Here is a 23,797-nt window from a genome sequence, read left to right on the forward strand (position 1 = left end):
CATTTCATGGGAAACTCTTGGGTCAGGTTTGCCTTTTGTGGTACAGTAGTGTTTGGTAGGATGTTTCCCAAAAATCTAACTTTAAGAGGATTACACCTAGGAAGCCGGTCTTATAAATTAGTATTAAAATCTTTTTCTTGGCCACTTAGGCTATACACCCTGGTGATTAAGATCATTGGATTCTAGAACCAGATTTCCTGTGTTTGAATCCCAGCCCTGCTACTTCCTGGCAGTGTGACCTGGGTTATGTTCCTTCACCTCTTTGTCCTGATTCCTCTTTTGTAAAATGAAAATAATTACAACAACTATCTCATGGGTTACTGCAAGATTAAATGAATTAATTCATGTAAAGTGCTTAAAAGGATGCCTGGCACAAAATAAACAATGCATATTTTAACTAATACTAAAGTGAAGTTGCTCAGTCGTGTCCGACTCTGTGCGACCCCATGGACTGTAGCCTACCAGGCTCCTCCGTCCATGGGATTTTTCAGGCAAGAGTACTGGAGTGGGTTGCCATTTCCTTCTCCAGGGGATCTTCCTAACCCAGGGATCAAACCCGGGTCTCCCACATTGTAGGCAGATGCTTTACCATCTGAGCCACCAGGGAAGTCCTCCTAACTAAAAGATGGCTAATAAGCCATGATAGTTTCCATTTAACTTGTCAGCATAAGAGGATAATTTATGCATGGCATCCTGTTTCTGACAGATTTTGAAGTGGCATTTTTTTATCACTTATTCCTTCTAAGAAAATCTTTTTACCAATGCCTATCACCATGCAGTTTTCTTTTACATGTAAATCTCTGTATGTGTTACATGTTTTGTGTGTGTGTTCTTTTTTTAAAAGAATTTGCTGTAATAATTCCTATTAGTGGCTTTTAAGTAATTCCATGAATCTGTGCTATACAAATGAGGATATGTAAATATTTTAGATGTGCATTGAATAGAAGCTGTGGAATATAACCTGATACCGTGGTTATGTATTTCCACTTTATATGCCTTTACCTAATGTTCATTTGCGATCCTTTTCTAGATTATGACTGGTTAAAAGGTACTAGACCATATAAATCGAAGTCTGACCATACGTTGCTTTTAAGAATAACTGACCTCCCAGTGACGTGGTCTAAGTAAAATGTTCTCTTTTTCAATTGTGTAGTCCTCCTCGCCATCCTCATCACAGCCTCATTCTAGCCACTGCAGAACGAAGGCCTCATCATTGTGTCACCATGCATCCCTGCCCTGGGTCAAACGTAACCATGTAGGCCCTGCAAAGGCTACCAGTCCATCTCTCCGTCTTCGTCGCTGGCGACCCTTCTTACGTCTGCCATCTTTGGGTCTCCATTCTGTTGTAAGTGTAGTCAATCTTCCATCTCTTCTTCCAGTGACAGGGGTAGTCCATTTTTTCCCTTAAATTTCTTCAGTCTTCAGAGTGCTTTTCTCTTGGTTCATCAGCCATGAGCTTTTTCTCCCCTGATAAGATTGCAAGCATACCTCTATGCTTTGCAGTTCAGCTTGACTTTCACCAGCGCCTTGGTGAACATCCATCTTTCCACTCCATATCCTGCCAACATAAAGGTGCTTGTCTTTTGATGAGTGCTGATCGACATTCATGATAATGTTTAAGTTCCGGTCAGTTGTTCAAGTGAATATGTATTCTCTTACCCTTCATCTTTCCAGTTTCATTTAGTTGACTCAGGTCAACAAATGCTGTGTGCCTTCTGAGTTCTTTGCCATCTCTTACTTTATTTTTTTTTCATGTTTCTGAACATGACTTTAGTCTCTTTGTCATGCTCTGGGGTTACTTTTACTTACTCTGTCCTTAATCTAATCCTTCATGGTGTAGGGTGTTCATCTAAACTATTTTATTCCCTGAGGTGGCTCAGGTACTTGGTTTAATCTTGATCCAATCTTTCCTGCCTATTCAGTTTCTGAAGATCTTTTCTCAAGCAGGAGGTGAAGATTTTCTTGTGAATTGATATAGAATTCCCACAAATTTCACAATTTCTCCTCCTTAAGTTGGTAATGTTAGCAAACTGCTAAAAAGTACATTTGTTCTTGTAATTGTGCTAATTATCTTAAATGTTGAGGTTGATGATGGAATTCTAATAATTCTCATAATTGAAATAAAATGCAGGATTAGGCAACTATAGCTCTTGTCTTTCTGATGTTTTAGAAAATGGTAATGAGCAGAGCCTACCTAGAAATGCTACATCTGAAAGATTTGGTGTATGCCATACATTTATAAGAAACTTAACACTTGAGGAAATCATTGTGACTTTTGAAGCCAGAGGAAGTCTGATTACACATACTTTAATGCTTAAAAAAATTAAAAATTGGTGTCAAACATTCTTTCCTTCTGCTTATTTACTGTTTTAGAGCTATTCCTCTAAAGTGGAGTCTTGGCACTTTTCCTTAAACATCTTCCATCAGATACCAGTGTGGTCACCAAAATAGCCTTTCATCAACAGACTGGTGTCTCTCTGTTTCATTATCCTCATCAGGTCACAAACATGCATTTGTCATTTTTATTTATTTATCCACCTGATGTTTATTGCTTTCCTACCGTGCCATACACTGGCACAGTAGGAAGACATGCAAGTGAATCAGATGATCAGAGTAAAACCCTAATTTATAAATTCTTACTTGGGCATAATTGATTCTAAATAGGAATAAATTCCTTTGTACTTAAAAATATTCTAAATATAAGTGAACATGTCATAAAAATTGACATTTTCAGTTTTATATTTTTACGTAATATTAATGTTTGCTCCATATTAATCATTGCTTTGTAACTTCATAAGTGTTTTCATCGCCTAGTGACTAAGAATGTGTATTGTAGAATGGCATGGCCTGGACTTGAAACCAGATTCTGTCACTTACTAGCTTTGTGACCTAGAGCATGTTACTTAATGCTTCTGTGAGTCAATTGAGAGTACAGTGGATGTAACTATATTACCTACCTCATAGGGCCTATATGACAATGAGTACAGTGGATGTAGCTATATTACCTACCTCATAAGGCCTATATGACAATGAGTACAGTGGATGTAACTATATTACCTACCTCATAGGGCCTATATGACAGTGAGTACAGTGGATGTAACTATATTATTTACCTCATAGGGTCCATATGACTATTAATTGGTCAGTTCTTATAAAGTGCTTAGGACAATATCTGGTATATATTTAGTGCCACAATTATAAATTAAATTTAAGCTATTTCTTACAATTTGAAATGTCTATTTAGTTTTTTAAATTTCTATTTAGTATTTAATTTTCTATCTAATTGATTTGTCACATCACTTTTTGATTCTTCATGGTAGTAAGAAGTGTGTTCTAAATTAAGAAACTTTGTAAAAATGATATATAAAAACGTAGGCAAAGATTATCAAATCTGGAATTTATTTTTTACTGGTTGTTCTTGCTTCTAGTGGAGTACTGCTTAAGCAATTGGATAAGTATAGATTTCAGACCCTGGTTAATTGAAGCTGACCAAAGGAAAAGGCTTGTAATAGGTACTGAGGTTTTGTGGAAAGGGTAGAAGTTTTGAGCATTTTTTTATCTTTTATAATGGTTTGAAGGCTTTTCATACCTTCTTTAGCAGTTTGGATTTTTAGTATGCACTTTTGGATAAAAGGTTCAATGACTCACAATTTTGAGTCACTTAGATTTAGTGACTTCTTAGATTTGTGATAATGTTAGTGTTAATATTATAATAATATATAATATTTATATGGCATGTAACAGTTAAAGTACTTTCATGAATTTCATTTAAACCTGAAAACGGGTAAGAATCCCAGTGCTCAGGGGGGTTGAGTACATAGTCGGGTCTCTGATTCCAGTTGTATTACGTTTATCTCTAGCACAGTTGAATTTACTGACAAAATGTGAAAAACAGAAGCTATTATATAAGAGATATTATTCTTAAGAGATGGGGTAAAAATAAGTGATAATTTTAAAAAACATAATAGCTTAAAGGTTTAAAATACTTGATGTCATATTGGAGAATTGTGTATTAAAAGGAGTAAATCAAGCCCCTTTCCTGGGGCTTGATTGTGTAAGGAATTCTTTCTAGTGTTTTTGTACAGAATTGAACTTATAGTTTGTAGAATTGCCTAGATTTAGCCTTGAAAAATTGGGTTCTCTCTGGTCATTGCTGAAATGGGCGTTACTAGGTTTGAGGGATCACTAAAATTTTTGATTCTCTGACCAGTAAAATAAGGGAACTCATTATTACTATCTAACTGTTTGGAGAAATACCATGTTCAAGAGGGATTAGTCTTTTTTAAGATGGTGGAAAATACTGGGAAACATTTTTTGCCTCAGTAGATGGGATAATTCTAACAAAACTGTCCAGTTGGAATGGACTACCTGAAAACCTAGTGGCAGTTCCCTGTTGTTGGCGGGGCTGCCACAGATGGGGCTGCGGTCAAGAGCAGTCTAGTATCAGAACAACAGTAATCCTACGTAACTTTGATTCCTACCAACTGTGGAATTCTTTAGATCTAAGTCAAATTTAAGAAGAGCTAGTTTGCCACAGCAGTGTATGTTGTGCTGCACCCATTCGCAATTTGAGGGAAGTAATCTCCGGGTGTTCTTTGGAAGGAATGATGCTAAAGCTGAAACTCCAGTACTTTGGCCACCTCATGCGAAGAGTTGACTCACTGGAAAAGGCCCTGATGCTGGGAGGGATTGGGGGCAGGAGGAGAAGGGGACGGCAGAGGATGAGATGGCTGGATGGCATCACCGACTTGATGGACATGAGTTTGAGTGAACTCCGGGAGTCGGTGATGGACAGGGAGGCCTGGCATGCTGCGATTCATGGGGTCACAAAGAGTCGGACATGACTGAGCTACTGAACTGAACTGGATCTCTGAAGAATAATGTGAGCTTAGATGAGTCATATCTGTAAACATTTTTAGAAGTGAAGTGAAGTCGCTCAGTCATATCTGACTCTTTGCGACTCCATGGATTGCAGCCTACCAGGCTCCTCCATCCATGGGATTTTCCAGGCAAGAGTACTGGAATGGGTTGCTATTTCCTTCTCCAGGGGATCTTCGCAACCCAGGGATCGAACCCAGGTCTCCCGCACTGTAGGCAGACGCTTTACCGTATGAGCCACCAGGGAAGTCTCAAATATTTTTAGAAGCATCCAGCAAATCCAAGGTGGCTTACCAGGTGACTCAGTGGTAAAGAATCCACCTGTCACTTCAAGAGTCACAGGAGATGTGGGTTAAGTCCCTGGGTTTGGAAAATTCCCTGGAGGAGAAATTGGCAACCACACTCCACTATTCTTGCCTGGGAAATCTCATGGACAGAGGAGGAGCCCAGCCAGTTACAGTCCATGGAGTCACAAAGTTAGACACGACTAAGAACCCACCCAGTAAATCCAGGTTAGCAATGTTTATTCTGTACCTTCCAATTTCTGTATCTGAAAACCTTGTATTACTTAAAACTTAAAATTATATAATTATTTGAGGGTGAAAAATTAAAATTTGAGTTAACAAAGTTAGCGAAAGTTAATTTTGCCGTGTTGTTCAGTCATTGTGTCCAACTCTGCAACCCTGTGGACTGCAGCACGCCAGACTTCCCTGTCCTTCACTGTCTCCTGGAGTTTGCTCAAACTCATGTCCATTGAGTTGGTGATACCATCCAACCATCTCGTCATTTCTCGTCCCCTTCTCCTCCTATCCTCAGTCTTTCCAGGTATCAGGGTGTTTCCAGTGAGTCGACTCTTCACATCAGGTGGCCGAAGTATTGGAGCCTCAGCTTCAGCTTCAGTCCTATACTTTGTGTTACTTACTGGATAGTACATGATATGAGATATAATTTGATTTCTGCCTCTTTAAAACTTTTACCTCTAAAATTTGTACTTGCATTTAGCAGTGATTATATTACATTTCAAACCAGTTAGATTTTTGAATCTAGGAAGAATACACTTTTTGAAATCTAGGATGAATAAAAAATATTCTAAGTCTATATTGCATTATTCAAAAAATGAGATTATTAAGGTTAAATCATTAAGGGAAAAAACTCTCTTGATGTCTTCAAATTTAACTTGAAAAGAGTTTCTTTAACTCATTTTATGCTATTTAACTTCTAAAAAGTTTATTCAAATTTCAAAAATTAGACAAATCAGCTCATGAATTCATTTCGTTTAGCAAATATACATTGTACGTCTGCCATGTAGCAGGCATCGTGCAAGGGCTGAGGCTTCCAAAGTGAACAGAACCTTAGGTTTTAGGTCAGTTGAGATTAAGAGAGATGTACTTTGAGTCAGTGTTTTTCTTGTTGATGGGCTAACACATTTGTTATAAATGCAGGCATGTTCACTCTCTGTCCACCATACTAAAGACTAAGCCTTGAATCATATTGTTATAAATGTTTTTTCATGTAATTTAATATTATTTATATGTGTTTACATGTAAGTTGATTGATTTGTTTTGACTACTAACATACATACTGTGTATTTTCCCCTCCTAGGCACCAAATATAGATGAAAAAGTAGATCTTCATTTTATTGCATTAGTTCATGTAGATGGGCATCTCTATGAATTAGGTAAGAACTATTTTAATTTATCCTGGGGAGAAAAATAGTAAATGGGAAAATTTGTATTTATGAAAACATGACTGTTGATATTTATTGTGTTCACTTAAGTTGATTACCTTTCAGCACTGAGTTGGCATAATAACAGTTTTCTGCTTAAGATTTCTTACTAGAAAAAGTAAAAATGTTTTGTTGTTCAAGTGACTTATTAAGATAGTTCAAGAATGCTTGCAACCACCTTTGCAAAACAGGCAAGTAAAAATTATTATAGGAAACTCCTATAATCACTTCAGAATTCTTTACTAAATTTTTGAATTGGTATCAGCAACATTTTGGATGACCATTTAAAACTAGTTTCTTGATCCTGAAACTAGTTTTAAAACATAGTTTATTATTCATAATGATTAGTGTTTGTATTCAGCAATTGGTATCACTAGTTTTTAAGCTTTGTAACGTCCCTTTGTATCACATCTGATTTTTCAAAAGACTTTACAGGAATCTATGTTTTCTGGCAACAGTTCCTCCAGGTGTGTGTCAAAGTCCCTATGATTAATTACTTGGTATTGGCCTATAACTGCATTTATCTTTTAAAAGTTTAACTATCAATGGACTACTTCAGGGACTATTTGGAGATTCTTCTAATTTTAATAGGGTCACGCAAGCAGAATAAGCTTGTTATGATTCTTTCATAATACTTACAGTACTTATGAGCCCTCTATGAAAACTTCTTAGATTAGAAAAAAGACCAAATAAAACAAAAGAGTGAAGTCCTTTTCAGTTTCTAGATACCATGATTTTTAGTTCTCTTCTCATTTGCTGTTAAATATTAACTTTACACTTTCACGCTTTCCTTTTCCTTAACTTATTTAAAGACAGAAAAGTTCAGAAAGGACTCTGAGTGTGACTGTAGACGTGATCCATAAAATTTAGATGGATTCTATATTTGGAATACAGCAACAGAATCATATAATTTATTTAAAAGAAGGGGCTCTGTTAAAGGGGACAAGGAAAGGAAAGAAGTGTACAACCCTGTGGATCATCTACAGTAGCAGAGTGATTTGAGTAGGAAATCAAGCTAAAATGAAGTCATTGTCACGGGAGTATATAACAGACCTGCGGGGCAATTTAGAAGATATGCTTTCTTAATTCAGTCTTTGGAACTTACATAGAGATAAGATGTAATAGGAATTGGGGATTTCAAATGTCTGATTGCTGGAAGCTAGTTTCCACTCTTAAAGAATAACTAGTAGGGCTTCCCTGGTGTCTCAGTGGTAAAGAATGCACCTGCCAATGCAGAAGACACAGGTTCCGCTCCTCCTCTGGGAAGATACACATGACGCAGATCAGCTAAGCCCGTGCACCCCAGCTGTTGAGCCTGTGCTCTTAAGCTCGGGAGCCACAACTGTTGGCGCCCATGTGCTGCAACTACTGAAGTCCTAGTATCCTAGAGCCTCTGCTCTTCAACAACAGAAACCTTTGTACTGCAACTAGAGAGGAGCCCTCGCTTGCCACTAGAGGAACACAGCAATGAAGACCCAGCACAGCCAAAAGAAATAATAAAGATAAATATATATATTTATATATATTTTTTTTTTTAAAAGAATAACTGGTAGAAGTGGAGGTCTAAAGAGAGTGCTGAGACTGATCAGACACATTCTCATAGATTTAGGAAAGGCCAGAGGAGTGATAAATATGACCCATAACCAGAGATTATAAAAATGTAATGGTGACTTTCAGAATGGGAGGCTGAATAATAGAACAAACAACACTGAAGATACTTAAAAGAAAAAAAATCTGTGATTATCTCAGTGGGAAGGAATACATTGTCTGAAAACCCAGTTTGACTGATGAGCTGGCTCTCTGAGCTCAGAGGCTAAAGGGCAGTGGAAGGAAAGACATATATCAAGGGTTGGCTACATATGCAGGAATGGTTCTCTTTTGTAGCACGCCAAGATCAACATGAAAGGATCTTAAAATTGGCTTGAAGTAAGAACATCAGAAAAGAAAGGCAGAACTACTAAGGTCTTGTTTGGTTCAAGTATTCTTTAGCAGGAAGAATGATCAATGTGGCTGATAGAGAATTAGAGCCCTTTGGGAATTACATTCTTTAAATGAGTTTAAAAGAATTTCTGAGTTCTAAAGAATAGCGGGAATCTTTGAGATGTCATAGAGGATAGGGATAAATATTAATACAAGAAAAATTAAGATGGACAGTTACTGACTCATTGCAAGGGGAATTGGTGGTAGCCCTGATGCAAATTCCTAATTTAAAAGGAATGTTGAACAAGAGAAGTATTGAGTTAGTTCATAGAAAATAGTGGTTAAGAGAACAGCATATGGTTTTTAAGGAAAAAGTGATTTCTGAATACCTTTAATTTTTAAAATCAGGCTGTATGATTATAGACATGGGACAGGTAAATCTCTGCAGGACCATTATACAACAGAGGGTAGTGATAGCCTTTAATATGTCCATTCTGTACCTAATTGTAGGGTTAACTAATGGAAGGGACTGAGTATTCATGTTTCTTTTATCATCCCGTCCTTGTCCTTAGGGCTTCAAGTAGTTCCTGGCATATGTCCTTTTAATTTGTCCCTGTCATTCTTTGAGCTCTTTCTAACTTTCTAGTAGAACAGCATTTCCTGGCTCATCTTTTATTTTCCATGCCTAAGCCTTCTCCAAGGAGCCCTGGTTTTTTCTATTGGAAGATGATGATTAGAACCAAGATCTGGGTGCTCATTGTTATTAAGATGCTGTCACTTTTAGGCTTTCTCAGAGGACAGAGCTAGGAAATACTTGTATGTATTATATAAATAGACACCTGTGTGTGAATAAGAATATACATGGACACACAATCAATTAGTTATATGTTTCGCTATATTAAAGAGCATTTATTTACATCTACATTTCTAATTCTAAGCTAATATTATATATTTTGTGCTAGTGTTACCATATTTATGACTTCCTTTCCTGAACAGGGGAAATCTAGCTCTCATTGTCCTTTATGTATTTTCTGACTTACGCCTTCCCTGATATATAAACAAGCTCTTGGCTGCTCAGCCTAAAGCTCCGTTCCAGACACACTGCTTTCCGCCCCCACCTGGCCCCCTGATCCTGGCCTGGCGCAGACAAATAGCCGGAGCTCTCCCAAGTGTGTAGCTGCCTTCTTCCTGGCATTGTGCAGATTCCAACTGCCTCAGCCTCCTTGAACTCTGCTCCCCTCAAACTCTGCCCTCTTTTGCTTTGGTCTCCTAATTAAAGTGGCTGTAGGCTGCTTGGGTCTCCCTCTCATGCACTGGAAGAGAGCTAGTATTACTGTTGGGCTTACCTAACAGTTCTGAGTTACATATTTCCCAGTCTATAAAACAACCATTTCAGGTATTTTGTCCAGGTCTTTAGTTGTTTTCAGTGGAAAGCCTAGTCCAGGACATTATTTCATCCTGGCTGGAGAGGCGGGGTATCTGTTATTCCTGGGCCTCCCACAATGAAGATAAGAATCTGTTTCCTTTGTCACTCTTTACCTACTTCTGTCTCCCAATCACAAAGTACATACTTACTTTTCCCTGTTGTTACAGTTGTTTAGATTCTTTTTTTAAAATATATATATACTTTATTGAAGTATAGCTGACTTAGAGTGTTTCAGGTGCACAGCAAGGTGACTCAGTTATACATATACACATGTATTATTTTTCAGAGTATTTTTCATTGTAGGTTATTACCAGATATTGACCATAGATCCCTGTGTTATACAATATACAGTTGTTTAGATTTTTATGACTACAGAAATGTTATTCTCAGATGTGCCATAGTTAATGTACTTTTCTTTTTCACTTTTTTATTTCTCTGGATTTAATAACTGTCCTGTTTTGCTTTTTTGGTTTGCTTGGTTCGTTTTCACTCATATTTTTCTTTAAAAGTACTGTCTTTTAGTCCAGGCCTATCAGTATGTATGCATATTGATTCAAAAATTATTATTATGTTTCGAAGCCATGAAATTATAGAGGAGATTGTGTTTTATGGCTTGAAGTGCCATTTATAAAACATCTGAAATTATAGACTTGGATATAGACTATCAGTTAACTTTGGGTTTGCATGAGTTTATGTAATTCTGAACTTTTTCATTTTTTCATAGTGTTAAAAAAGTACTACTTTATTCAAGGTGATAATACTCTTGGTGTTGAATAAAATAATCCTAGGTTATTTAGATTGTTGTTCTGTGTTCCTGCCTTGGTACATGGTTACTAGTAGTAATATGTAAACGTTGCAGTGGTTCCCTTTCATTGGCATAAATGTCAGTTTTACTTAGGACCCTTTATCAGAAGGCTTTAAAGTGAAGAAAGAAATTTTGTATATTTCCTTCTTTAAAAAATGTTTATTTGGCTATGCCAGATCTTTAGTTGCAGCATATGAACTCCTAGTTGCAACTTGTGGGATCTAGTTCCCTGACCAGGGATCGAACCCAGGCCTCCTGAACTGGGAATGTGAAGAGTTAGCCACTGGACCACCAGGGAAGTCCTGAAATTTCTTATATTTCTGATGGTTGTAATTTTTAAAAAGCTGACATTAGTCTTGCATATTCTTTTTAGGAAATTAAAGCCAATAGTGTTTATTTCTAACAGCATGTGTTTATGAAGTTAGACATTCAAACGTGTAAGCAAGGTTCTAAATAACCGTTAGTGTTAAAAATATTCATATGTAGCACATTTAAAGGGTTTGTTCTAGGATATTACTTTATCTTTTAACTTTTGCCTCACTATGGGAAGAGGAAAATGGAAGTTGAAAGTATTAGTACATTATCCTGTCATTCTTAATTAATGGAGACTAAAGAGATAGGACAACTGAATAAAATATGTGATTCTTGATTAGATCCCACATAGAACAAAACAGCATGGATAAAGGATATTTCTGGGTCAGCTGGAAAAATTTCTAAATGAAATAAATGTCATTAATTGTTTATATTATTAAGAAGCATAGTATCCTCTACAAACAACTAGCCATTCACCTGTTTATTTTTCCACAGATGGACGGAAACCATTTCCAATTAACCACGGGGAAACTAGTGATGAAACTTTATTAGAGGTAACAGTAAAACCTGTTGGCCCACCTTCAGTTCATTAATATTCTTGTCATCTTTAAAACATCTCTAAAGAGAACTGGTGTAACTTTTCTCTGTATATCTTCTTGTCCTGGCTTTCTGGAAAAAAATCCAAAAAGAAAAATTTGAACTAGTGTTAAAAATCTACAGCCAATGAAAGAGGTTTGGAAAACTCTTGGTGTAAACAAGTATCAAATGTGAAAAAAAACAAGAGTAGTATTGAAAGCATTACACATCGTATCCCATGTTTCATTAAATCCAAGGTACCATCATTTGTTTCTTGATTTTAAAGATTTTAAAATTTATGAACAAATTGTATGGCTTAGAATCAATGAAACATGTAGTTCTCAGGTTAAAAGCTTCTTAAAAGCCTTTTAAGAAAGAACACTTACATATCTCATACTTTTGTACTAAGCAAATTAGGCCACCCAGCTATTCACTTTTCTGGTGTCCTCTGAGTTATTTTGCATTTGAGAGAAGTAGTCTGTGGTATAAAATTACTATGAATTAGGAAGCTATGAAGCATTTTTATGTATAATCTGTAAGTAAAACTGTTTTTAAACTGAAAGATTATGTCTTTTTCCCCTCTAGGATGCCATAGAAGTTTGCAAGAAGTTTATGGAACGTGACCCTGATGAACTGAGATTCAATGCCATTGCTCTTTCTGCAGCATAGCCCATCCAGAATGGAAACACCAAATACTGTATTATTTGCAACAAAATTAAATTTCCTCTGCCAGACACTAACTCACAAATTTTGATATTTTCATTAACTTGACTGATTAAACTTTATGTGAACTAAACTTTGACTTAATCTGTGTTTTATATTATTTTTTGCCCCAAATTAAAGCTGCAATTCTTTTCTTCCCTTTCTTTCTTGTGAAAGGTTTGCCTTTTTGGATGACTAGCAATATCTTTCTTATTCTCTTTGAATTTCATAGGAGAGTCTGTATTGGTACGCAGGCACAATTTCCATATGCACAGTATGAACATACATATTTATTTAACAGACATTATCTATTTGTAATGAGCTGGATACTGTTCTGGGGGCTGGAGGTAACAGTGAACATTATAGCAAGTTCCATAGTCATGAAGCTTATGTTCCTGTGAGAACAGACAAATGATAAGCACATTAATGGAGCTTCCTAGGTGGCTCAAATGGTGAAGAACCCACCTGCTAATACAGGAGATGCAGGCAAGAGATGCGGATTCAATCCCTGTGTTGGAAGGATCCACTGGAGGAGGAAATGGCAGCCCACTCCAGTATTCTTGCCTGGAAAATCCCGTGGACAGAGGAGCCTGGCAGGCTACAGTTCATCAGGTTGTCAAGAGTCAGACAGTACTTGGCGACTGAACCTACACACACATACACACAAGCACATTAATAAGATACATACCAATAATAACAGCTATACAGAAAAAGTTGGATTTGTGTTAGTGACTGAGTGGATCTTTTAGGTTATTGTGGTTAGAGAAGGCTTCTGTGGGAGGTAACTTTGAGATCTGAGCAGCTAAACATAGCTAGTCATAGAAAGGTGGTGGGGAAGAGAAGAGGGACTATTTCTTGCAGAGTTCCTAAAGTAGGCAAGTCTTGCTGGGTTTTAGGACCAGGATAAAAAAAAAAAAAGGTTCATATAACCAGAGCATTGAAAGTAAGGGGGGAAATCCAAGCGATGAGGTCAGAGTTGGAGAGCTTAGTGATACAGGAATACAGGAAAAGGCATTTGGACTTAGCACAGGTGTGAAGGTAAGCCATTGGAGAGTTTTACACAGGAAAGTGACCTGATTTGATTTATAATTTTAGGTCATTGATTACTTTGTGGATAATAAATTGGGGGGAGGGGGTAAGAAAAGGAAGAGAGAGACGTGTGAGAAGCCCCACTGCTTTAGTTCAGTGACAGATAATGATGGCTAGGGTCTTAAAATTAGTAGTAATTTAGATTGAGAGAATCTGGGTAAATTTGGGTGTGTTTTTAATAAGGAACTTAAAAGGATAGGGGGAAGGTGGAAAGGTATTTGTAGAGTTAGATCAACACACAGGGTTGGTGTAATGGTCCATCTTTTTAGAAGAATATTGGTTACACTGGTGTATATACATTTAGCAAAACTCATTGAATTGTTACTTCACTGTATATATATTTTACCCTAAAAAACAAAAACAGGGCAGAAATGAACTGGAATGAGAATAGCAGTTAGGAAACAGATCAAATTGATCCAGAATGAAGTTCTGAACTCAAACAGTTGAATGTAGATGTTTATACATGCTTCACTGAGTTGGGGTGGATTCCTGAGGCTATAACATGAGATAAGTGGTGTTTTAAAACTATGAAACAGAGGGGTTTCCCTGATGGTCCAGTGGTTAAGACTTTGCCCTCCCAAGGCAGGGTTCGGTCCCTGGTCTGGGAAACTAAGATCTTGGATGCTGCACAGTGCAGCCAAAAAAAGGGCTAAAAAAGGATATACGTATGCGTATAATTGGTTCACTTTGCTGTACAGCAAAGCCAATACAACATTGTAAACCAACTATACACCAATTAAAATTAATTTTAAAGGAAATGTTAAGTAACTTGATGCAGGTGTTAGCTAACACTATGGTAGTAGTGATTTTGCAATACATACGTTAAATAAATGGTACAACTTAGAAAAGTAATAGGGGCTTCTCTGGTGGTCCAGTGGTTAAGAATCCACCTTGCAATGGAGGAGACACGGGTTCAATCCCTGTTCAGGGAACTATGATCCCACATGGCACAAGGCAGCTAAACCCAGGTGCCCAACTCCCGAGCCTGCGTGCCATGATTAGAAGCCGGTGGGCTGCGGTAAAAGATCCTGCCTGCTGCAACTCAGACCAGACACAACCAAAAAAAAGACCCTTTTTTTTTTGAAGTAATAGGTTTGTTGAGTACATGAAATCTTTGTTGTTCAAAGTGTGGTTACATCAATGTTATCTGGGGAACTTGTGAGACTGAATCAGAACCAGTGTTTTAAGATCCCTGAGTGAGTCATAATAAGTTTGGGAAGCACCAGATTAGAAAAAAAATAGACTAAAAGTCATTTTGGACCTGTCTATTAAATGTACTACCCATGTATGTTGAAGAGGGCCTGAATGAAATGTTGGCAGTAAGGATGAAGAAAAAATCGGAAACAGTTCTATAAATGGATAGTATATAGAGATGATGCTTTGTCATGCCAATAACAACCACCAAGTGTTCTGTTTTTTTTTGTTATAGTGTTTGCATTTTGTACTCACATTTGTCTTGCATATCATCTTAAATATTTTAAATATTCCTAAGCAGTGTTCTGCCTGTTGCCTTGCTGGGTTTCTCCTATATAATTTCTTCATTCTTAATGACATATTAGCAAGAATTTATGTAGTTTCTCAAAGTTTTCTAGGTTGAACACTAACTTTAAAAAATCTTAATGTTTTTTATTGTTATATTTGATTTACAGTATGTTTTAAGTGTATGGAGCTTCTCAAGTGGCTCAGTGGTAAAGATCCTGCCAATGCAGGAAATGCAAGAAACATGGGTTTGATCCTTGGGTTGGGAAGATGCCCTGGAGTTGGAAATGGCACCCTACTCTAGTTCTCTTGCCTGGGAAATCCCATGGACAGAGGAGCCTGGTGGGCTACAGTCCATGGTGTTGCAAAGAGTCGGACACAACTGAGCAACTGAGCATGCACGCATGTTTTAGGTGTACAACATGATTGGAAATCAGAGATTACACTCCATTTAAAGTTATCCTAAAACATTTGTCATATTTCATGTGCTGTACAGTATATCCTTAGAGCTTATTTATTTTATACATGATAGTTTGTATCTTTTAATACCTTATTCCTATCCCGCCCCTCCTCCCTTCCCTCTCCTACTCCCCACTGATAACCACTAGTTTGCCTTGTGAATCTATTTCTGTTTTGTTATATTCATTCCTTTATTTTTTTAAATTCCACATATAAGTTATAACATAGAGTATTTGTTTCTCTCTGTCCAACATTTCACTAAACATAGTACCTTCTAGGTCCATCCATGTTGTTGCGGATGGGAAAATCTCATTATTTTTGCCTGAATAGTATTCTGTTATATAGATACCACATCTTCTTTATCCATTCATCTGTTGATATGCACTTTGGTTGTTTCCATATCTTGGCAACTGTAAGTAAAGCTGCTATGGATATTGGGGTGCATTTATCTTTTGAATGAGTGCTTTTGTTTTCTACATTCGGGAGTGGAGTTGCTGGATCGCATGGCAGTTCTATTTTTAGTTGTTTGGGGAACCTCCATGCTGTTTTCCATATGCACATTCCGGACTGCACCAATTTACATTCCCACCAACAGTGTATGAGGGTTTCCTTTTCTCCACATCCTCACCAACACTGGTCATTTGGGTTCTTTTGATAGCAGCCACTCTTACAGACATGAGGTGATATCTCATGGTGGTTTTGATTTGTGTTTCCCTGTGCTTCCAGGTGGCCCAGTGGTGAAGAATCAGCCTGCCAGTGCAGGAGATGCAAAAGACACGAGCTCAATCCCTGGGTCAGGAAGACCCCCTGGAGAAGGAAATAGCTACCCACTCCAGTACTTTTGCTTGGAAATTCCCATGGACAGAGGAGCCTGGGCTAAAGTCCCTTGGGTCGCAAAGAGTAAGGTATGACTGAGCACAGCAGTACAAGCAAGTTGAGCACCTCTTCATGCATCTGTTGACTGTATGTCTAGTTATGAGTCATTTCTGCATATTGCTGTTAAGGACCATAATATGTTTTGGGGAAGTAAGATTAAAATGAAACTTTAAATGTTTTTCTCGGTGGACTTTTTAAGAGCTGACTAAACATCACCTTTCACTAGGCGTAGTGATTTGCTTTAAATTACTGAATCAGAGGAAATTTATGAACTCTACAAGGTTTAACTCCTAATATTTTGTGTTCATCTGTGACTAAAACAAAAGTTATCTGTATTCTATGGTGAATCAAACTTTGCATGTGTGAATGCTCATTTGCTTCAGTCATGTCTGACTCTTTGTGACCCTATGGACTGTAGCCCGCCAGGCTCCTCTGTGCATAGGATTCTCCAGACAAGAATACTGCAGTGGGTTGCCATGCCCCGCTCCAGGGGATCTTCCCGACGACAAGGATCGAAACTGCTTATCCTGCATCTCCTGCATTGCAGGTGGATTCTTTACCGCTGAGCCACAGGGGAAGCCCTTATATCTTAAATGAAAACCTTATATGTAATTAAATTATATCTTTAATTCAGTGTAAAAATTATTTAAACAAATCTGATTTGCATTTAATTTCCATCTTAGATTTGTGTACAGACAGTGCTTGTTAGGTAAGCATTATAGCTGGGCTGTGTCCAACAAACCTGCTTATTTCATTTAATGAAAATAATATAGTTTAAAAGAGATTTTTAGCCATTAATGTTTAACTACTACTGTAGTTTTCAAAAGAAGCATCTATAGGCTTAAGAGACATATATTGATGCTTGTAGAAAATTGCAAATAGACATAGTTTAATTACTTTTTAAAATACTTTTAATTACTTTTAAAAATACTTTTTATATTTATAGAAATTATTTCTTCTAGGGAAAGTGTATATATATATATATGTGTGTGTGTGTGTATTTGCATGAGTGTATATAAATTATCTGGGAATTAACAAGTATATATGTGTATATATGTACATACACATTCATATCTTGAATAGGAAACTAACTTTGGTCTAAAATTCTCTGCACATTATGAAAATCCCTGACTGGAGTTAAAGTAAAACCACTCTGACAAGTGTATAATCATTGTAAAGGTTGTTAGAGCTAATTTAGATGGACTTGTACACATGTAAATGTTAGTAATGTTTTAATCTTATGAAATTCTCTAGTAAAATCTTAGATTCCTTATGCTCTCAACAAGATTACTACCAAAAACCAAATGTGGAATATACTGAGTTTTCAGACAGCAGAAAATAAGTTTTGTCATTTCCATTGTTTCTTTTGACTTCAAATTTTGACCCCTTACACGCATTGCATGTGTACGTTCTAGGTTGCTCAGTCACGTCTGACTCTTTGTGACCCTATGGACCATAGACCGCCAGGCTCCTCTGTTCATGGGATTCTCCAGGCAAGAGTACTGGAGTGGGTTGCTACACCCTCCTCCAAGAGGTCTTCCATGCCCAGATATTATACAGGAGGCTTTGTTGACAACAAATGCTATAAGTTTTGAGCATTAATTTCCTGTCTAATTGATACCATGGTTGGGAATCCTTGATTTAGAGGCACTGAATGTGCATAATCAATAATAAAAGCTATTTTGCAAAATGAATGATTTAATATTATGATTTTAATATGCATAGAAATATATAGTAAAGCCATTCTAATCTATAAAACAGATAGGAGTGTAATTGAATTAAAATAAAAATCCACATCTTCAAGAATAAGTCCCAAATGATATGAATGATACGTTTTAGTTCATTCAAAATTATGCCTTTATGACATATAAACATAGTTGGTATTTAAATAACAATTACAGTCAATAGTCTATTCTTTAAGAGCTAAAGGATAGGAGCTCTGTCCTGCACATGTTCAGTGAGGACAAGATGAAAACAAATTGCCTGAAGTTTTATTTGTGTCTTAAACATAAAAGAGATCAAACTGCCAGCATTCATTGGACCATAGAAGAATTCTGAAAAAATTCTGCTTCCTTGACTATGCTAAAGCCTTTGACTGTGTGTATCACAACAAACTGTGGAAAATTCTTAAAGAGATGGAAATACCAGCCCACCTTACCTGCCTCCTAAGAAATCTGTATGCAGGTCAAGAAGCAACAGTTAGAACTGGACATGGAATAACAGACTGGTTCCAAATAGGAAAAGGAGTACGTCAAGGCTGTATATTGTCACCCTGCTTATTTAACTTCTATGCAGAGTATATCATGAGAAACAGTGGGCTGGAAGAAGCACAAGCTGGAATCAAGATTGCCGGGAGAAATATCAACAACCTCAGAAATGTAGATGACACCACCCTTATGGGAGAAAAAGAACTAAAGAGCCTCTTTTTTTTTTTCCATCTGTGACAGATATATGTTTTAATTCATATTATCATACAAAATAAAGTCATAAATTCTTGGCTATATGAAACTTTTAGTATTTTATTCATTTTCATAGTTTTACAGTATTAGTAAAAATAATGACCATTATAAATAAGTATAAAATGGAAGTTGATGAAAAAATAACCCCAAGTCTTCCTTGACTCCCACCCTCCCACCAAAAAACTAGCTAGTATATGGCAAATATCCTTTTCACATATTATCTTTAGGCATATATTCACTTTGTAGTGGTGGATGGTTTAATCGCTAAGTCGTGTCTAACTCTTGTGATCCCACAGACTGTAGCCTGCCAGGCTGCTCTGTCCATGGTGTTTTCCAGGCAAGATTACTGGAGTGGGTTGCCATTTCCTTCTCCACTAAAGAGCCTCTTGATGAAAGTGAAAGAGGAGAGTGAAAAAGCTAGCTTAAAATTCAGTGTTCAAAAACAAAGATCATGGCATTTGGTCCCATCACTTCACGGCAAATAGATGGGGAAACAATGGAGACAGTGACAGACTTTGTTTTCTTGGGCTCCAAAATCACTGTTGATGGTGCCTACAGCCATGAAATTAAGACACCTGCTCCTTGGAAGAAAAGCTATGACCAACCTAGCCATCACATTAAAAAGCAGAGACATCTCTTTGCTGACAAAGGTCTGTATAGTCAAAGTTATGGTTTTTCCAGTAGTTATGTATGGATGTGAGAGTTGGACCATAAAGAAGGCTGAGCACTGAACAATGGCTTTCAAACTGTGGTATTGGAGAAGACTCTTGAGAGTCCCTTGTACTTAAAGGAGATCAAACCAGTCAATCCTAAAGGAAATCAATTCTGACTATTCATTGGAGGGACTGATGCTGAAGCTGAAGCTCCAATACTTTGCCCAACTGATGCAAAGAGCCAACTCATTGGAAAAGACCTATCCACTGGGAAAGATTGAAGGCAGGAGGAGAAGGGGACGACAGAGGATGAGATGGTTGGATGGCATCAATGAATCAATGGACATGAGTTTGAGCAAACTCCAGGAGATGGTGAAGGACAGGGAAGCCTGGTGTGCTGCAGTCCAGGGGTCACAAAGAGTCGAATAAGACTGAACGATTGAGCATCAACAAAACATGAAAGACTTGAAGCACATGCAAAAGTTGTAAATTTAGACTATTATTGTAAAATGTTGTAAAACCTATCTGCTGAAAAGTTGCATTGTGTATTGAGAGTTTACCTATATTAGAAGATGAACAAAAAACTGCATTTGAATTTTCCTTAGGGTTCAATAGTAGAAAGTTATTTTTCTTTATTCTGCCCTGCATACTAAGTATTTGAAGGCAGAGATTCCTCCCATCCTCCATCACTGCTATACAAGTATACACATTTGATAATAGTGTATACAGTTAATGGGAATGTCACATTGTTCATCTTTTTTTTTTTTTTAACCACTGAGACCAGAGAATATTTTGTGGTCTGGGTATAATTTAAAAGATGCATTCTTATGAAGAACTGATTTCTTTTATAAACAAAATACACATGCCTTAAATATTTCTTCATTTTAAAATGTGAATATTTGCTCTCACAGCTACATTCTGGTGTGACTTAATAATCAGCTACATATGAAGTATTCAAGATAAGAGTACAGCAGTGCTGACTTAAGAATTTTACAAAGTATGACTTGTGGGCAAAATCAACATAGAATGTTTAAAGCCACTCACCTTACTGTTTTTGTTTTTACCTTGCTTTCTTCCATTTTCAGAATCCATGTATCTCATTTGATACAAGGATTCCAGTGGAGGCTCTTAGTTTCCCAAGGCTAGTAGTCATCTAGTGTTTCCTTACTGTGCATGGAATGCCTTGAGAAAGTGACTTCTTTAGCTAAATTAATAAAAATAGGAGGGAAAATGCTTAGGCCAGCTTATTCATGCCCCTCCAATATAGTTCTATAGTTGATAGCTATGTAGATATTAATGATTTTTTGAGCAACTAACCTGGTTCTAAAATGGGATCCAGTTACTCTCAAACATTTCCATCTTAGAAGCCTTAACACTTAAAAATTTTGAAGCACCCAGAGGACATTTTTTTCATCCACTGGTTGTAAACTCTTTATTATTTTTCCTTTCTTTGTAGTTCTTAACCAGTTGCACATTCCACCACACCACTGTTGATGTCATCTATGACATTGTGAGGGTGGCAACTATCAGCATTGCAGCCCACAGACTGACCAGTCGCCAGGATCTCTTTAATGGTTCCAGAGAGTTCTCTGGGTAGAGATTGATGCCATATCTGCTGGGCAATGTTGATAATCTCATCAAAAGTGATGTTTCCACTGTGCTTAATGTTTTTCTGCTTCTGCCTCTTGGTGGTTCCTTGAGGGCTTTGAGGATAAGGGCAGAAGCAGAAGGTATCACCTCAGCCTTGGCCTGTCTGTTCTGAGTCGTCATTTTCATTTTAATCCTCAGACCCTTCCAATCACCAGTTGCCCTGGTGGTGTCACCATCAACCTCTTTTGGAAACAGACCCAGGGGGCCGATCTTGGGGAGCAGGGCAGACACGACACCAACTTCCCCACCGGTACACCACAGGTACACGACTTTGCTTCGTTGGGCTTGGTGGCTCAGTTGGTAAAAAATGTGCACGCAATGCAGGAGACCCAAGTTCAAACCCTGGGTCGGTGTTTGAACTTCCCCTGGGTCGGGAAGATGCCCTGGAGAAGGGAATGACAACTCACTCTGGTATTCTTGCTTGGAGAATTCCATGGTTAGAGGAGCCTGGCAGGCTACTGTCCATGGGGTTGCAAAGAGTTGGACATGACTGAGTGACTAACACATGCTTAGGCAGTATGGTGGAGGCGGCTGGTGTCAGGTGAACCCAGATTCTGGACTACTGAAGAAATTTACACCTTTGCCTCCTCTGAGCTGAAAGTTGAAAGCCCAGAGGAACTTTGTAAGTTATATCTGTTGATTTGTAAGTCATAAATTTAAGTAATAATTTTAAGAATATTAATGTATTTTAAAATAAAAATAAACACCTTACAAGTTAACAGATAACGTTTCGATTAAAATAGCTATTTCCTTTAAAAAAGTTAGAAGAGTAGTATTGTTTTGCATTTAATAAAATGCAAAATCTGTTTGATGTCTGACCTAGGAAGACAACTGGAGTCTCCTAAATAATGAAAGGAAAGTGCTTACTGAAATTGGCAATTTAGGAAGTCGGTGGTGATCTATGTCAAAACAATTTTGAAGATACTCATTTGAAGGCAAAGACAGTGTTTCTTGCATATCATTTTATCCCGAGTCTGGTTCAGTGCTTTGCATGTAGTAGACGCCAGATGATATCCAGGAGGTAACTGAACCATCCTGCAGTGGGTTGGGATATGAACAGAGGGTGAAAATACGGATTCAGGGGGCACAGACACCACCTTCAAGGCACTTGGTTGAGAAAAGGAGCAAAACAAGGTCATAGATGGATTCAGGGCAGGATCAGAGAGGGCTGTTTTTTGTTGCTGTTGTTTATAAGAGTGTTGCTATGTGAGGAAACAAAAACAGCAGAGAGAAACTGACAACACAGCAAAGAAACGGGATGACTGGGGGACCGATGAGGGGTGGGGGAGGATAAGATATGTATCATCCAGCAGAGCGTTTCATACTTTAATAAGTATATGAGAACCTAGATCTTCTTAAAGTGCAGATTCTGAAACTGTCTGTTTCTAACGAGCACCTGGGCTGCTGGTCTGAGGACCTCAGTTTGAGAAGGGAGATTCTAGAGCCCAGATGCAGAGCTGAACCTTGGAGGAGGAGCAGAGAGATCTGAACATCCCGGCTGATGGAACTTTTTTAAGAGAGATTTTTTTTTCCCCTCTAATATCCAGTTAGTACCCTTTTCCTTTCTAAATTCCCTTTCTAATAATTTCAAATTTCAGTGTTCTCACAATGTTTGATGGACAGCAAGATACTGAGGTTATGGCATAAAATGCAATGGTTCTACTATTTTTAAAATGAGACGTTATTAGGATCACTAACAATTATCTAAATATCATTGCTTCATAAACAGAGCTCAGACTTTGGTGTTAGACATGGTTTGATTCTTGGCTCTGATTCTGAGTGGTTTTGGGCAAACTATTAACATCTTAAGTAGGAGTACTTTCATGCAATTTTTTTTCTTTTGTCTCTTTGTGAGAATTACATATGTATCAATAATACATAAAGACCAGCACACAAGAAGTGGTGGCTATTATTATCACATCACTCCACAAGTGCATTAGGCTGCATCGAATATAATTTCAAAGTTGGTTTCATAAATTATCAGATTCATCTAATTTTTCAAAGAATTTAAATAACAAGGTGGAATGAACAGATCAGGCTTTGTTTCTATGCACAAGAGAACTGTGCATATTTCTTCTGTAACTCGGACATGGTTTAACTTTTAAAAAAATCTCAAAATAGCTCAAGTTAGCAGGCATGCAATTTTAGCAAGGTTGATTGGAATTTTGGCCTTTCCTGTAAGTAAGACTAAGCATACTGCTCATTAGAAAACATTTTTATCTGAATCTTTTATTCTTAGGGGCCAAGAATGCTGTTTTTCTTTGATAGCTAGGTTTACAGAAGGTGAAGAAGTGAAGTGAAGTCACTCAGTCGTGTTCAACTCTTTGTGACCCGGTGGACTGTAGCCTACCAGGCTCCTCCATCCATGGGATTCTCCAGGCAAGAATATTGGAGTGGGTTCCATTTTAATCACCTTAATTAATTATTTCAACATTTTAAGTTATTATTATTATTCATTCTTCATTTACAACTATTTGAATTTTGACAAATTTCAATATAGTGACAAAACAATATATATTCAATATAAGGTTATAATATAAGCCTATTTTAATTTTAATTACAACTGCTATGAAGAAAGGGCTTCCTTGGTGGCTCAGACAGGAAAGAATCTTCCTGCAACGAAGGAGACTTGGATTTGATCTCTGGGTGGGGAAGATCCGCTAGAGAAGGGAATGGCAACCCACTCCAATATTCTTGCCTGGGAAATCCCAGGGACAGAGGAACCTGGTGGGCCATAGTCCATGGGGTCACAAAGAGTCAGATGTGACTGAGTGACTAACACTTCTT

General features: G+C 37.4%; 1 protein-coding gene across 1 annotated transcript in view; it reads left to right on the top strand.

Annotated features, from left to right (window-relative positions):
- The window catches only part of UCHL3 (ubiquitin C-terminal hydrolase L3), a 37,935-nt gene extending 25,496 nt beyond the window's left edge, over positions 1 to 12,439 (top strand). The window contains exons 5-7 of the mRNA XM_005891174.2: positions 6,481 to 6,556; positions 11,563 to 11,621; positions 12,229 to 12,439. Of these exons, the coding sequence (XP_005891236.2) occupies positions 6,481 to 6,556; positions 11,563 to 11,621; positions 12,229 to 12,312 (219 nt within the window). The 3' untranslated portion in view covers positions 12,313 to 12,439. The remainder of the gene's footprint in view (positions 1 to 6,480; positions 6,557 to 11,562; positions 11,622 to 12,228) is intronic.
- Positions 12,440 to 23,797: the final 11,358 nt, after the last annotated feature.

The sequence above is a fragment of the Bos mutus genome, chromosome 12, assembly GCF_027580195.1.
Source record: "Bos mutus isolate GX-2022 chromosome 12, NWIPB_WYAK_1.1, whole genome shotgun sequence".
NCBI classification, from domain to species: Eukaryota; Metazoa; Chordata; class Mammalia; order Artiodactyla; family Bovidae; genus Bos; species Bos mutus.